General features: G+C 46.2%; 1 protein-coding gene across 1 annotated transcript; it reads right to left on the bottom strand.

The window, feature by feature from the left end:
- Positions 1-827: 827 nt before the first annotated feature.
- LOC143768186 (uncharacterized) lies at positions 828-7,400 on the bottom strand. The gene is made up of 3 exons (XM_077256876.1): positions 6,648-7,400; positions 5,666-6,536; positions 828-914 (listed from the first exon to the last, which is right to left on the bottom strand). The coding sequence occupies exons 1-3, from the start codon at positions 6,854-6,856 to the stop codon at positions 828-830; spliced, it is 1,167 nt and encodes a 388-aa protein (XP_077112991.1). The 5' UTR covers positions 6,857-7,400.
- Positions 7,401-15,895: the final 8,495 nt, after the last annotated feature.

Genomic DNA, 15,895 nt, shown 5'->3' with positions numbered 1-15,895 from the left:
GGGGAAGTTTATGTGTGGGGTCAGGAGGGGTTTACAGTGTGGGTGTAGCAGAGCAGTGTATGTACGAGGTGTACGAACCTGAGCCGTGTGTGTACGAGGTGTACGGAGCGGAGCCGCATGTGTATGAGGTGTACGGAGCAGAGCCGTGTGTGTACGAGGTGTACGGAGCAGAGCCGTGTGTGTACGAGGTGTACGGAGCAGAGCCCTGTGTGTACGAGGTGTACGGAGCGGAGCCGCGTGTGTACGAGGTATAGGGAGCAGAGCCGTGTGTGTATGAGGTGTACGGAGCAGAGCCGTGTGTGTACGAGGTGTACGGAGCGGAGCCGTGTGTGTACGAGGTGTACGGATAAGGCTACTTTCACACTAGCGTTGGGAACAACCCGTCGCTGTGCGTCGGGCCGAGGTTCCCGACGCTAGCGTGGTCTCCGCCGCACAACGGGGGCAGCGGATGCATTTTTCCCACGCATCCGCTGCCCCATTGTGAGGTGCGGGGAAGTGCGGGGAGGTGGGGGTGGAGTTCCGGCCGCGCATGCGCGGTCGGAAAAACCGGACCGTCGGGAGCAAAAAACGTTACATGTAACGTTTTTTTCTCCCGACGGTCCGCTACCACACGCCCAAGCGTCGCAAAACGGACGCGACGTTTGGCAATGCGTCGCAAATGCGTCGCTAATGTTAGTCTATGACGAAAAAACGTATCCAGCAAGAACTTTTGCTGGATGCGTATTTTCGGCAAAACGACGCATTTGCGACGTATTGCAGTTAACGCTAGTGTGAAAGTAGCCTCAGCAACAACTCCACATCACACACGTCCAAGAGGTTTGGTCACATCATACTACATTGCCAAAAATCACATCGAGGTGTTCCAGAACATCCCACTCTAGGGAGTCTGTATTGTCTGACAGACAAATGGACATCTGTGTGAGTGTAGAGGAAGCTAGAGTTAAAAGCGCCTTTGTTAGGAAGGAAGCAGACACAGGAGCCCAAAGGAAAATGCAAGAGGCAGAAGTTGAAGCCCAAAGAAAAGAGATGCAACCCAATTAAAAAGGCAGGAAGCAGAAAAATACTCCAAGCAGAAAGGGAAGAAGCAGCAGCCCTTCTAAACTTAAAGTCGTTGCCAAGATGCTGACATAGACTGTTTTATTCCAGGAGAAATCGAAGACCCAGCTTATCGCTCTCCTGACTACATGCTAAGACTTTTACCATCTGTACCACCTCCAATCTATAACACTGTTGCACCCGCAAGGCAAGAGATGTCACCACCTACTACTGACAAGGTAAATTCCAGCACTAATCCACAATATAGGCTGCAACCAGCAGACCCTTGAGAACCTAACCCGCAGCTTAAAGGGAACCTGTCACCCCCTAAATCGAAGATGAGCTAAGCCCACCGGCATCAGGGGCTTATCTACAGCATTCTGTAATACTGCAGGTAAGCCCCCGATGTTACCTGAAAGAGAAAAAGAGGTTAGATTATACTCACCCAGACGCGGTCCGGTCTGATGGGCGTCGCGGTCCGGTTTGGAGCCTCCTATCTACATAGGATGACGTCCTCTTCTTGTCTTCACACCGCGGCTCCGGCGCAGGCGTACTTTGTCTGCCCTGTTGAGGGCAGAGCAAAGTACTGCAGTGCGCAGGTACCGGGCTTCTCTGACCTTTCCTGGCACCTGCGCACTGCAGTACTTTGCTCTGCCTCAACAGGGTGGAATGCTGTAGATAAGCCCCTGATGCTGGTGGGCTTAGCTCATCTTCAATTTTGGGGGTGACAGGTTCCCTCGTGCATCATCATTTTGTTCTCATATGTCACAGTCATGTAAGCCAGAGAACTTACATTCCCCAGGGATACCACAAGTTGATCCTGCAACTATGACAGAGAGATCGGACATAGTTACATAGTTATTAAGGTTGAAGGAAGACTTTAAGTCCATCTAGTTCAACCCATAGCCTAACCTAACATGCCCTAACATGTTGATCCAGAGGAAGGCAAAAAAAAACCCTGTGGCAAAGAGCAAGCTCCACCTTGGGGAAAAAAATTCCTTCCCGACTCCACATACGGCAATCAGACTAGTTCCCTGGATCAACGCCCTACCAAGGAATCTAGTATATACTGTATACCCTGTAACATTATACCTTTCAAGAAAGGCATCCAGTCCCCTCTTAAATTTAAGTAATGAATCACTCATTACAACATCATACGGCAGAGAGTTCCATAGTCTCACTGCTCTTACTGTAAAGAATCCGCGTCTGTTATTATGCTTAAACCTTCTTTCCTCCAGACGCAGAGGATGCCCCCTTGTCCCTGTCTCAGGTCTATGATTAAAAAGATCATCAGAAACGTCTTTGTACTGTCCCCTCATATATTTATACATTAAAATAAGATCACCCCTGAGTCTTCGTTTTTCTAAACTAAATAGCCCCAAGTGTAATAACCTATCTTGGTATTGCAGACCCCCCAGTCCTCTAATAACCTTGGTCGCTCTTCTCTGCACCCGCTCCAGTTCAGCTATGTCTTTCTCATACACCAGAGACCAGAACTGTGCACAGTATTCAAAGTGTGGTCGCACTAGTGACTTGTATAGAGGTAAAATTATGTTCTCCTCATGAGCATCTATGCCTCTTTTAATGCATCCCATTATTTTATTTGCCTTTGTAGCAGCTGCCTGACACTGGCCATTGAATATGAGTTTGTCATCCACCCATACACCCAGGTCTTTTTCATTGACGGTTTTGCCCAGAGTTTTAGAATTAAGCACATGGTTATATATCTTATTACTTCTACCCAAGTGCATGACCTTACATTTATCCCCATTACAGCTCATTTGCCATTTATCAGCCCAAGCTTCTAGTTTACATAAATCATACTGTAATATAAAATTGTCCTCCCCTGTATTGATTACCCTGCAGAGTTTAGTGTCATCTGCAAATATTGAAATTCTGCTCTGTATGCCCCCTACAAGGTCATTAATAAATATGTTAAAAAGAAGAGGGCCCAATACTGACCCCTGTGGTACCCCACTGCTAACCGCGACCCAGTCCGAGTGTGCTCCATTAATAACCACCCTTTGTTTCCTATCCCTGAGCCAGCTCTTAACCCACTTACACATATTTTCCCCTATCCCCATTATTCTCATTTTATGTAACAACCTTTTGTGTGGCACCGTATCAAAAGCTTTTGAAAAGTCCATATACACTACATCTACTGGGTTCCCTTGGTCCAGTCCAGAACTTACCTCTATATAGAAACTGATTAGATTAGTCTGACAGGAACGGTCCCTAGTAAACCCGTGCTGATACTGGGTCATGAGGTTATTCCTCTTCAGATACTCCAGCATAGCATCCCTTAGGCTACTTTCACACTAGCGTTAACTGCAAACCGTCTCAAAACGTCTTTTTTGCTGAAAAAATGGATGCGTCGAAAAAGTGAAAAACGGAGACAAACGTATGCCACGCATACAGCATTTCGACGGATACGTCGCAAATCCGTTAAACGTTTCCGTCGAAAATACTGGATGCGTTGCATACGTTGCATCCGTTTTTACCATCCGTTGCATCCGTTTTTACGACGGATCCGTTTTTAAAATGGGAGGCTCCCAAATTTGATTGGCTACTGGAAAATATGGAAAACTATATAGTTAGTTTTTACAGCCCATCTTTGAGGGTTTTAGTTTTGTGGCAGCGATGGAAGGTGTTCTTGGGAGGATTGCTAGTTTGGTTACCGACGTTATCTTTGAGACGAATCGCCTGGATATCATAGTGCGGGAGAAGGAGGCGGCAGCGGAAAGGCGTAGGATGCTTCTGCAGCAACGGAGACGGAGACGACTGTGGATTCATCCGATTAATGAACTACGGATGACCCGGGGTGTCCAGTCCACTCTGTACCTGGAGTTGCGGCACAATCCACACAAATTCTACAACTACGTGCGGATGAGGATGGAACATTTCGACTTTTTGCTTCAAAAACTGGAGGATGTCATCCAAAGGCATTACACAAGGATGAGGCTTGCCATCACACCGGCGGAGCGGCTGATGGTGACCCTGCGGTAAGCCTCTTTTTTTTCTGTCATTGGTCATTTTTAATGTTATATTACATGCTGCAGACAATACTGCGCTGGCATACTGCGCACTATTTTCTGCAGCATGTAATTTTGGTTTTCTTGGCGGACATTCCCCTTTTTTTTTTACACCGGTTTCATGATGGTTTGATTGTGTGTCCCGTCCTTAAAAAAAAATTAACATTGCCATATTGAAACTTGTTGGTCTGTGCAATTTTTTCTAACATTTTTTTTTTTTTTTTTTTAAGTTTCCTAGCTACGGGTGAATCTTACCATTACCAATTCAGGCTAGGCATTTCCACTATTTCCGGAATAGTGAAGGACACATGTCGGGCTATTTGGACCACTTTGCAACCAGAGTATATCCCCCAACCATCCATGGAAATATGGTTGCGAAGTGCAGAAGAGTTTCAGCAATTTTGCAATTTCCCAAATTGTGTGGGCGCAGTTGACGGGAAACACATACGGATTGCGAAACCGGCAGGAACAGGATCGGAGTACTATAATTATAAGAAGTATTTCTCCATCGTCCTTATGGCTATTGCAGATGCCAACTGCAGGTTCCTTGCCGTGGACATCGGAGCGTATGGACGGTCCAACGATTCGCAAGTTTTTAAAAACTCTCCTATGGGTCGTTGCCTTTATGGAGAGACCTACGATTTCCCGTCAGCCAGACCACTGCCAGGAACAAGTGAACCAGCCATGGAATATGTCTGTGTAGGTGATGAAGCCTTTCAACTGTCGCCGCACCTACTGAAACCGTATAGTAGCCGGAACTTAACCCATACCAAGCGGGTCTTTAATTACCGGCTTACTAGAGCACGAAGAGTAGTGGAGTGTTCTTTTGGCATATTGACGGCGAAGTGGCGAGTTCTGCTGACGGCTATCAAACTGAAAAACACAACTATAGATGAGGTAGTTAAAGCCTGTGTGGTGCAAAGGAGCCCGTTTCCTTGGATGACGAAGAGTTGGAGACCACCTTGTGGGACTACCGCAGCAGCTCGGTTCGCTCTACAGGTTCTGTTACAAGGATGAGGGACCAGTTTGCCGATTATTTTGTGTCACCTGTCGGACGGATCCCATGGCAAGACATGATTGTGTAACCTGTTTTCCATGTGTTTGTTTATGTAAAAAATGTGTTTCTACCAAAAAAAAAAAAAAAAAAAAAGGCCCAAAAGCGTGGTTTTCTTGCTAGTAAAACCAATATGTTATACCTTTCACACATCTGGTGTTTGTTTTTATTTTACCTTTTTTATTTATATTACCTTAATAAATCCACACACACACAAAGACTAGAATTTAAATCAGAGAAAATTTTATTTTAACTCTTTTTTTTTTAAATAAATTTTTTTTTTGCCAAAAAAAAATATTTTTTATTTTCCAATTTTTTTTTGAAAAATTTGCACATTTTTGTAACATCTTGTAACATTAACATTTTAAATAAATTTTTACAATTCTTCAAAGTGTGGGGTGGAGATACGAGGGGAGGAGGGGCAGGAAGGTTGGACCACGTCGATAGGTGGGGAAACCCTACTTGTTTGGGGTGCAGTGGAAGGGGGGGTAAAACCAGTAGGCTGACCAGAGGGGGGTGGTGTTGGGGTAGGGGGAATACTTACTGTGGAAGGTAAGCTGGGCAAGGAAGAAAACAGTGGGGAATGAATTTGGTTTGGGGGCCGGGATGGGTATGGGGACTGGGTTGGGTATTGTGACTGGGTTGGGTAGTGGGACTGGGTTGGGTAGTGGGACTGGGTTTGGTAATGGGGCTGGTGTGGGGATTGGGGCTGGGTTTGGTAATGGTGCTGGTGTGGGTATTGGGGCTGGGTTTGGTAATGGTGGGTATGGTGTGGAAATGGGGCCTGGGGTGGAAATGGGGCCTGGGGTGGAATTGTAGTGGATGTGTGGGGAGGTGTGTGGGTCGATTGGGGCTCGTTAATGGCCTGCAGTAGAGCATTATGGCAGGTATTCATTACCCGCATCTGTTGCTCAAAAGAAAGCTTCTCCATGCTCCTGAGCATGGATTGGAAAAAAATATTGGCCGGATCTGGACTTACAGCTGAATGCAGCCTATCCAAGCGACTGCTGGTTTCCTGGCTTGTTTCACTGATGCGTGACTGCACCATGTTGAAACCAGCAGTCACTTGCTCTCCCAAAATTTTGAAAGAGCCTTGGAAGGATGCATTCAGGTGTAAGAACTCAGGAGCATAGCTCCTTTCTTGACCCCTCTGTCGCTGCCGCCAAGAACCTAATGGTGGTCTAGAGGTGGCAGGATCAGAGGGGTGGGGTAAAGGGAACGCTAACTGTTCAGCATCAGATGCGAGCAATGAAGGCTGCAATAATGCTCCACTGCTTGGGGCGGATGAAGTGGAGGGGTCAGAGGAGGGGTCAGTGGTGTGGGGCCTACCGACGTGGCCCTCAGTGGCGGACTCAGGAGGGATCGCTCCAGAGGGCGCAGAGGAAGATGCAGGCGCCCGGTGGCTGGAGAAGGTGCTGTGAAAGAAAAAACAAAAGAAATTAATACATTGATATGAAAAAGCCCTGACTGAAAGCAAACTAAGTAGACAGGTTAACATGGTTATTAGTGGACTGTAGAATACTTACACTCTGCTCAGCATTGTTCGCCTCAGGAAGGAGAGGGCCGGGCCGTGTTTGTATTTGCTCTTCCTTCCTGCAGAGCCACTCGGGGCCTGCATCTCCGCGTTGAATTCCCTCTTAAAGCGATCCCTCAGTGACCGCCACCGCTTCCTAACCTTTCCAACTGTGAAGACAAGAATGAAAAGAAGAAAAAAAAATTGGTAAATGCAATACATTACAGTCAGCTCAAAACATCACTGGAAAGTGAATACTTACCTAGTTTGCTCAGCTGCTGAGGATGAAGGCTCTCCCGCCTTGGAAACAGGTTGCGACACACTTCGTCCCAGAGCCGACGGGTGACACCGGTATCGGCATGCCTGCGGTCAGCCATGTTCCACAGCGGCTCCCGCTCGCGAACCTCCTCGATGAGACCATCTATGTCGATGTCGTCATCATCGTCATCGTCATCTCCTGCGGGAGCACGCTGTGAAGCCTGTGCCAAAAAAAAAAGAAGAAGAAAAACAAACAAATTAGTACACTGAAACACTAAAGTACCAATAGAATGCCCCTCCCAAAAAAAAAAAACAACTCACTGATGGCCGACCGCGGCGAGGAGTCCGCCGACTCTGGGAGTGTCTGGGAGAACCTTCAGCGGCAGCAGCAGGAGCAGCAGCAGCAGCAGCCTGAAATAAAGGAAACAAATTCTCAGTAATGTAGGCATATATTTTCTGTGTTTAGTTATGTATGAAAATCTGTTTTGTGTATGGTGCAGTGTGATGTGCGAAGCAACTGTTTCACCACTACTTACACTTGGTTCCTCCTCCACTTGCATCTCTCCACCCGTCTCGCCCCCTTCTGACAGCTCCTCATCTGATTCAGCTTCCTGTTGAAACATAATTTATGCATGTAGTGATCAAAAAAAATGTAAATTAAAAAACCCAAAAAAAATAAAAAACATTTTTTGTGTTAATTTACCGATACACGCTGTTGCTGTGGAGGAGGGCTGTCAGAAGAGGACATTGTTGCGGTAGCAAGGCCGGCGGCTGTCGTCCTGGTGTCTCTGTAAGTTAAAAGACACTTGCAATCTGCTCTACACATTGAAGCAGCAGATTTGGGGTCTTCAAAACTTACTTGTAAAGATTTGTGGCTGTGGTCCTGGTGGGCTGGTCCTGGGCTGACGACAGGCGGCGGCTGTGGTCCTGGTGTATCTGTAAGTTAAAAGACACTTGCAATCTGCTCTACACATTGAAGCAGCAGATTTGGGGTCTTCAAAACTTACTTGTAAAGATTTGTGGCTGTGGTCCTGGTGGGCTGGTCCTGGGCTGACGACAGGCGGCGGCTGTTGTCCTGGTGTGTCTGTAAGTTAAAAGACACTTGCAATCTGCTCTACACATTGAAGCAGCAGATTTGGGGTCTTCAAAACTTACTTTTAAAGATTTGTGGCTGTGGTCCTGGTGGGCTGCTCAGTGGATGTGGTCCCTGGTGTATCTGTAATAAGTATAATGGATTTATAGTTAGACCACCCCCCGAAGTAGGCAATGTTTAAAGATAAACACCCTGCTAAAATGATGTGAGAAATGTTCATTAAAAGGTGAACACCAAAACCCAAAAAAAGAGGCACGTTATACCATTAATTTCCATGTACCTAAAAAAAAAAATTTTGAAATGTGAACCCACCATGCAAAAATATATTTGCCACATTTTATTTTAAAAAATCACCTCCCCCCAAAAAAAACCTTTACAGTATAACCTTTATTAAAAAATAAGCCCTCAACCAACTCTGTATTGCAAGTATAACCATTGGTACATACACCAGTTTTAAATTTACCTTTATGAAATGATACTACGGACATTTTTTTAACAAACATTTTATTATTTTCTTTTTTTTTCACTCTTTTTTTTTTTTAAATCACAATTAGGAGCTGAAATGCTCTTTATTTTAAATACAAGTACATCAACTGCAAATGGTTTTAACAGTAAAATAAACTCAACACTTTTAAATAGAAAAAAAAAACACCACACTCACACATTCAAACCACAAGCTGCACAGACCACTATACAGTCAATACATCAGAAAAAGGCAATTAACCAATTAAAGCATGGACAAATGCACATGCAATCAACAAGACGCACACAAACATGCATGGTATGTGTCCACGTTCAGGATCGCATCAGGATTTGGTCAGGATTTTCCATCAGTATTTGTAAGCCAAAACCAGGAGTGTAACAATTAGAGGGAAAGTATAATAGGAAAACAGGCACACTTTTGCTTTTATCACCCACTCCTGGTTTTGGCGTACAAATACTGATGGAAAATCCTGACCAAATCCTGATGCAATCCTGAACATGGACACATACCCTCCCACATGAACAGGCATAAGATTGGCAAAGGCATAATAAGGTGCAGGCACATGATACAAAAGCACACAGCCGTACAAAAATACACACATACACATGCACGCACATAAGCTCATACCTCCCAACCGTCCCGATTTCAGCGTGACAGTCCCGCTTTGGCACCGGGGTCCCGCTGTCCCGCTTCGGGCATTTAAAATCCCGAATTTGCGGCCGCCGGTGAAGCCCCGCCCACTTCCGGGACGTAGAGAGAGCCCGATTAGGTTTGTGGCTGTTTTTTTTTTCTTATACATGCTGGGTCTCCTCCCGACCGATCCCTCCCCCGCCCCCGCCCCCGCCCCCTGTGTGTGCGGCGCTGCCACGCTGAGCAAGAGAGCCAGCAGCGATCAAGATGAGAGGTCAGCGACTCACTACCTGAGGTGTGTGCACAGAGCTCTGGCGTCTCCTGCTCTTAGCTGCTATCCCGGCAGAGAAGGAGAGACGGGGGAGGTGCCGGGACAGTGCAGAGCTGTGAGCAGCCGGAGAAACTGAAGAGCTGCACATGGACAGATCAGCCGCCCCTGCACCACAGAGGAGATTGTGTGTGTGTGTGATGTGTGTGTGTGTGTGAGGTGTGTGATGCTGCATTTGTGTGTGTGTCATGTGTGTATGAGGTATCTGGTGTGTGTGATGGCTGGGTGTGTGTGATGGCTGGGTGTGTGTGTGTGATGGCTGGGTGTGTGTGTGTGATGGCTGGGTGTGATGGCTGAGTGTGTGTGTGTGATGGCTGGGTGTGTGTGTGTGATGGCTGGGTGTGTGTGTGTGTGATGGCTGGGTGTGTGTGATGGCTGGGTGTGTGTGATGGCTGCATGTGTGTGATGGCTGCGTGTGTGTGTGTGTGTGATGGCTGTGTGTGTGTGTGTGATGGCTGCGTGTGTGTGTGTGTGTGATGGCTGCATGTGTGTGTGATGGCTGCGTGTGTGTGTGTGATGGCTGCGTGTGTGTGATGACTGCGTGTGTGTGATGACTGCGTGTGTGTGTGATGGCTGTGTGTGTGTGTGTGATGGCTGCGTGTGTGTGTGTGATGACTGCGTGTGTGTGTGATGGCTGCGTGTGTGTGTGTGATGACTGCGTGTGTGTGTGATGGCTGTGTGTGTGTGTGATGGCTGCATGTGTGATGCATTTGTGTCAAAGCTGCATGTGTTTGTGAGCTGCGTTTGTGATGCTGCGTGTGTATGTGTGATACTGTGTGTGTGATGCTGCATGTGTGTGAGCTGCGTGCCTGTATGTCATTATACAGTATGGAGAACTGTGGCCATAATACAGTATGGAGCATCATGTGGGGTCATTATACAGTATGGAGCATCATGTGCAGTCATTATACAGTATGGAGCATCATGTGCGGTCATTATACAATATGGAGCATCATGTGCAGCCAGTATACAGTATGGAGCATCATGTGTGGTCATTATACAATATGGAGCATCATGTGCAGTCATTATACAGTATGGAGCATCATGTGCGGTCATTATACAATATGGAGCATCATGTGCGGTCATTATACAGTATGGAGCATCATGTGCGGTCATTATACAGTATGGAGCATCATGTGCGGTCATTATACAGTATGGAGCATCATGTGCGGTCATTATACAATATGGAGCATCATGTGTGGCCATTATACAGTATGGAGCATCATGTGTGTTCATTATACAGTATGGAGCATCATGTGCAGCCAGTATACAGTATGGAGCATCATGTGCGGTCATTATACAATATGGAGCATCATGTGCGGTCATTATACAGTATGGAGCATCATGTGCAGCCAGTATACAGTATGGAGCATCATGTGCGGTCATTATACAATATGGAGCATCATGTGCGGTCATTATACAGTATGGAGCATCATGTGCGTTCATTATACAGTATGGAGCATCATGTGCGGCCATTATACAGTATGCATGCGGTCATTATACAGTATGGAGCATCATGTGCGGTCATTATACAGTATGGAGCATCATGTGCGGCCATTATACAGTATGGAGCATCATGTGCGGTCATTATACAGTATGGAGCATCATGTGCGGTCATTATACAGTATGGAGCATCATGTGCGGCCATTATACAGTATGCATGCGGTCATTATACAGTATGGAGCGTCATGTGTGTTCATTATACAGTATGGAGCCTCATGTGTGGCCATTATACAGTATGGAGCACTGTGTGGCCATATTTTTTTGTTTATAACTATTGTATATGAAACAGTGTGATCAGCAGTGCTAAATGGGTGTGCTTGGGACGTGGATATGGGTGTGACTAATTATGAATGGGTGTGGTCAGAGGCGTGGCCTAAAATTTGCGCGCCGCAAACTTTGTCCCTCTTTCCCATCTTCAAAAGTTGGGAGGTATGCATAAGCTTTATGCAAATACACATATGTACAACAAAGGCAGAAAGGTGAACCCAATCAGAAGACGCATACACACACACACATACATACAAAAGGCTGACAATCCTTTGGCTGAAGCTGCAGGTCTTCACAGTGGCTGGCATCATGGTGGATCTGGACTCTAGCATGGCACTGGCTGGTGCAGGACGATGGCAGGCCTCAGGTTCTCTTCAGGTTTTAAACTCTTGCTGTAGTCAGTAGTACCTCATACACACAGAAATGCACAGGCACACAGATGCACACAAAAATTGCAATACTCACACTGGCTCTATGGTGGCTGGAGTCTTGTGGCTGGAGTCCTGTGGCTGGCTCCTTTCTGTGGCTGGCTCCTCTGTCAGGCTGGGGTCTTATGGCTGGGGTCCTGTTGCTGGCTGGGGTCTTGTGGCTGGCTGGGGTCTTGCTGGCAGTCTTCTCTCTTGGGTCTTGCAGGCATATGGCTACTTTCACACTAGCGTTAACTGCAAACCGTCTCAAAACGTATTTTTTGCCGAAAAAACGGATGCGTCGAAAAAGTGAAAAACGGAGACAAACGTATGCCACGCATACAGCATTTCGACGGATCCGTCGCAAATCCGTTAAACGTTTCCGTCGAAAATACTGGATGCGTTGCATACGTTGCATCCGTTTTTACCATCCGTTGCATCCGTTTTTACGACGGATCCGTTTTCAAAATGGGAGGCTCCCAAATTTGATTGGCTACTGGAAAATATGGAAAACTATATAGTTACTGTTTTTACAGCCCATCTTTGAGGGTTTTAGTTTTGTGGCAGCGATGGAAGGTGTTCTTGTGAGGGTTGCGAGTTTGGTTACTGACGTTATATTTGAGACGAATCGCCTGGATATCATAGTGCGGGAGAAGGAGGCGGCAGCGGAAAGGCGTAGGATGCTTCTGCAGCAACGGAGACGACTGTGGATTCATCCGATTAATGAACTACGGATGACCCGGGGTGTCCAGTCCACTCTGTACCTGGAGTTGCGGCACAATCCACACAAATTCTACAACTACGTGCGGATGAGGATGGAACATTTCGACTTTTTGCTTCAAAAACTGGAGGATGTCATCCGAAGGCAGGACACAAGGATGAGGCTTGCCATCACACCGGCGGAGCGGCTGATGGTGACCCTGCGGTAAGCCTCTTTTTTTTTCTGTCATTGGTCATTTTTAATGTTATATTACATGCTGCAGACAATACTGCGCTGGCATACTGTGCACTATTTTCTGTAGCATGTAATTTTGGTTTTCTTGGCGGACATTCCACTGCTTTTTTTTCCTGTCATTGGTCATTTTTAATGTTATATTACATGCTGCAGACAATACTGCGCTGGCATACTGCGCACTATTTTCTGCAGCATGTAATTTTGGTTTTCTTGGCGGACATTCCCCTTTTTTTTACACCGGTTTCATGCTGGTTTGATTGTGTGTCCCGTCCTTAAAAAAAAATTAACAGTGCCATATTGAAACTTGTTGGTCTGTGCAATTTTTTCTAACATTTTTTTTTTTTTTTTTAAAGTTTCCTAGCTACGGGTGAATCTATGACTTCGCACCATTACCAATTCAGGCTAGGCATTTCCACTATTTCTGGAATAGTGAAGGACACATGTCGGGCTATTTGGACCACTTTGCAACCAGAGTATATCCCCCAACCATCCATGGAAATATGGTTGCGAAGTGCAGAAGAGTTTCAGCAATTTTGCAATTTCCCAAATTGTGTGGGCGCAGTTGACGGGAAACACATACGGATTGCGAAACCGGCAGGAACAGGATCGGAGTACTATAATTATAAGAAGTATTTCTCCATCGTCCTTATGGCTATTGCAGACGCCAACTGCAAGTTCCTTGCCGTGGACATCGGAGCGTATGGACGGTCCAACGATTCGCAAGTTTTTAAAAACTCACCAATGGGTCGTTGCCTTTATGGAGAGAGCTACGATTTCCCGTCAGCCAGACCACTGCCAGGAACAAGTGAACCAGCCATGGAATATGTTTTTGTAGGTGATGAAGCCTTTCAACTGTCGCCGCACCTGCTGAAACCGTGTAGTAGCTGGAACTTAACCCGTACCAAGCGGGTATTTAATTACCGGCTTACTAGAGCACGAAGAGTAGTGGAGTGTTCTTTTGGCATATTGACGGCGAAGTGGCGAGTTCTGCTGACGGCTATCAAACTGAAAAACACAACTATAGATGAGGTAGTTAAAGCCTGTGTGGTGCTCCACAACCTTGTCCTTTCAAAGGAGCCCGTTTCCTTGGATGACGAAGAGTTGGAGACCACCTTGTGGGACTACCGCAGCAGCTCGGTTCGCTCTACAGGTTCTGTTACAAGGATGAGGGACCAGTTTGCCGATTATTTTGTGTCACCTGTCGGACGGATCCCATGGCAAGACATGATTGTGTAACCGGTTTCCCATGTGTTTTGTTTATGTAAAAAACGTGTTTCTACCAAAACAAAAACAAAAAAAAAAAAAAAGGCCCAAAAGCGTGGTTTTCTTGCTAGTAAAACCAATATGTTATACCTTTCACACGTCTGGTGTTTGTTTTTATTAAACCTTTTTTATTTATATTACCTTAATAAATCCACACACACACAAAGACTAGAATTTAAATCAGACAGAATTTTATTTTAACTCTTTTTTTTTTTTAAATAATTTTTATTTTGGCCAAAACAAGATATTTTTTATTTTCCAATTTTTTTAAAAAAAAATTGGCTAATTTTTTTTTTACAAATATTAACAATAACAATAAATTTTTACAGGTCTTCAAAGTGTGGGGTGGAGATACGAGGGGAGGAGGGGCAGGAAGGTTGGACCACGTCGATAGGTGGGGAAACCCTACTTGTTTGGGGTGCAGTGGAAGGGGGGGTAAAACCAGGAGCCTGACCAGAGGGGGGTGGTGTTGGGGTAGGGGGAAAACTTGTTGGGGAAGGGAAGCTGGGCAAGGAAGAAAACAGTGGGGAAGGAATTTGGTTTTGGGGCCGGGATGGGTATGGGGACTGGGCTGGGTATTGTGACTGGGTTGGGTAGTGGGACTGGGTTGGGTAATGGGGCTGGCGTGGGGTTTGTGGGTTGGGTTTGGTAATGGTGCTGGTGTGGGGATTGGGGCTGGGTTTGGTAATGGTGCTGGTGTGGATATTTGGGCTGGGTTTGGTAATGGGGGGTATGGTGTGGAAATGGGGCCTGGGGTTGGGCATGGTGTGGAAATGGGACCTGGGGTGGAATTGTAGTGGATGTGTGGGGAGGTGTGTGGGTCGATTGGGGCTCGTTAATGGCCTGCAGTAGAGCATTATGGCAGGTATTCATTACCCGCATCTGTTGCTCAAAAGAAAGCTTCTCCATGCTCGTGAGCATGGATTGGAAAAAAATATTGGCCGGATCTGGACTTACATTTGATTGGTTGACCGCGACGCAACCAATCACAAGCCGGGACGTCACGGGAGGCTGGACAAGCGCGCATTTTAAAATGCGCGCGTGTCCAGCCTCCCGTGACGTCACGGCTTGTGATTGGTTGCGTCGCCCATGTGACTGCGACGCAACCAATCACAAAGCCGGGACGTAATTTTAAAATCCTTAAGGGCCTGAAATTACGTCACGGCTTGCTGTGATTGGTTGCGTCGCCCATGTGACTGCGACGCAACCAATCACAAAGCCGGGACGTAATTTTAAAATCCTTAAGGACCTGAAATTACGTCTCGGCTTGCTGTGATTGGTTGCGTCGCCCATGTGACTGCGACGCAACCAATCACAAAGCCGGGACTTCACGTAAGGAAAGAAAAGCGCGAATTTTAAGCAAACAACGCTGCCGGTTCCCTCGGAGAGGTGAGTATAGCAATATTTTTTATTTTAATTCTTTCTTTTACACATTAATATGGTTCCCAGGGCCTGAAGGAGAGTTTCCTCTCCTTCAGACCCTGGGAACCATCAGGAATACCGTCCGATACTTGAGTCCCATTGACTTGTATTGGTATCGGGTATCGGTATCGGATTGGATCCGATACTTTGCCGGTATCGGCCGATACTTTCCGATACCGATACTTTCAAGTATCGGACGGTATCGCTCAACACTAGTGCTGTGAAAGAAAAAACAAAAGAAATTAATACATTGATATGAAAAAGCCCTGACTGAAAGCAAACTAAGTAGACAGGTTAACATGGTTATTAGTGGGCTGTAGAATACTTACACTCTGCTCAGCATGGTTCGCCTCAGGAAGGAGAGGGCCGGGCCATATTTGTATTTGCTCCTCTTCCTTCCTGCAGAGCCACTCGGGGCCTGCATCTCCTCGTTGAATTCCCTCTTAAAGCGATCCCTCAGTGACCGCCACCGCTTCCTAACCTTTCCAACTGTGAAGACAAGAATGAAAAGAAAAAAAAAAAATTGGTAAATGCAATACATTACAGTCAGCTCAAAACATCACTGTAAAGTGAATACTTACCTAGTTTGCTCAGCTGCTGAGGATGAAGGCTCTCCCACCTTGGAAAGAGGTTGTGACACACTTCGTCCCA

Source organism: Ranitomeya variabilis, chromosome 4, assembly GCF_051348905.1.
Source record: "Ranitomeya variabilis isolate aRanVar5 chromosome 4, aRanVar5.hap1, whole genome shotgun sequence".
Taxonomy (NCBI): domain Eukaryota; kingdom Metazoa; phylum Chordata; class Amphibia; order Anura; family Dendrobatidae; genus Ranitomeya; species Ranitomeya variabilis.
This window is presented reverse-complemented; position numbering and strand designations above follow the sequence as displayed.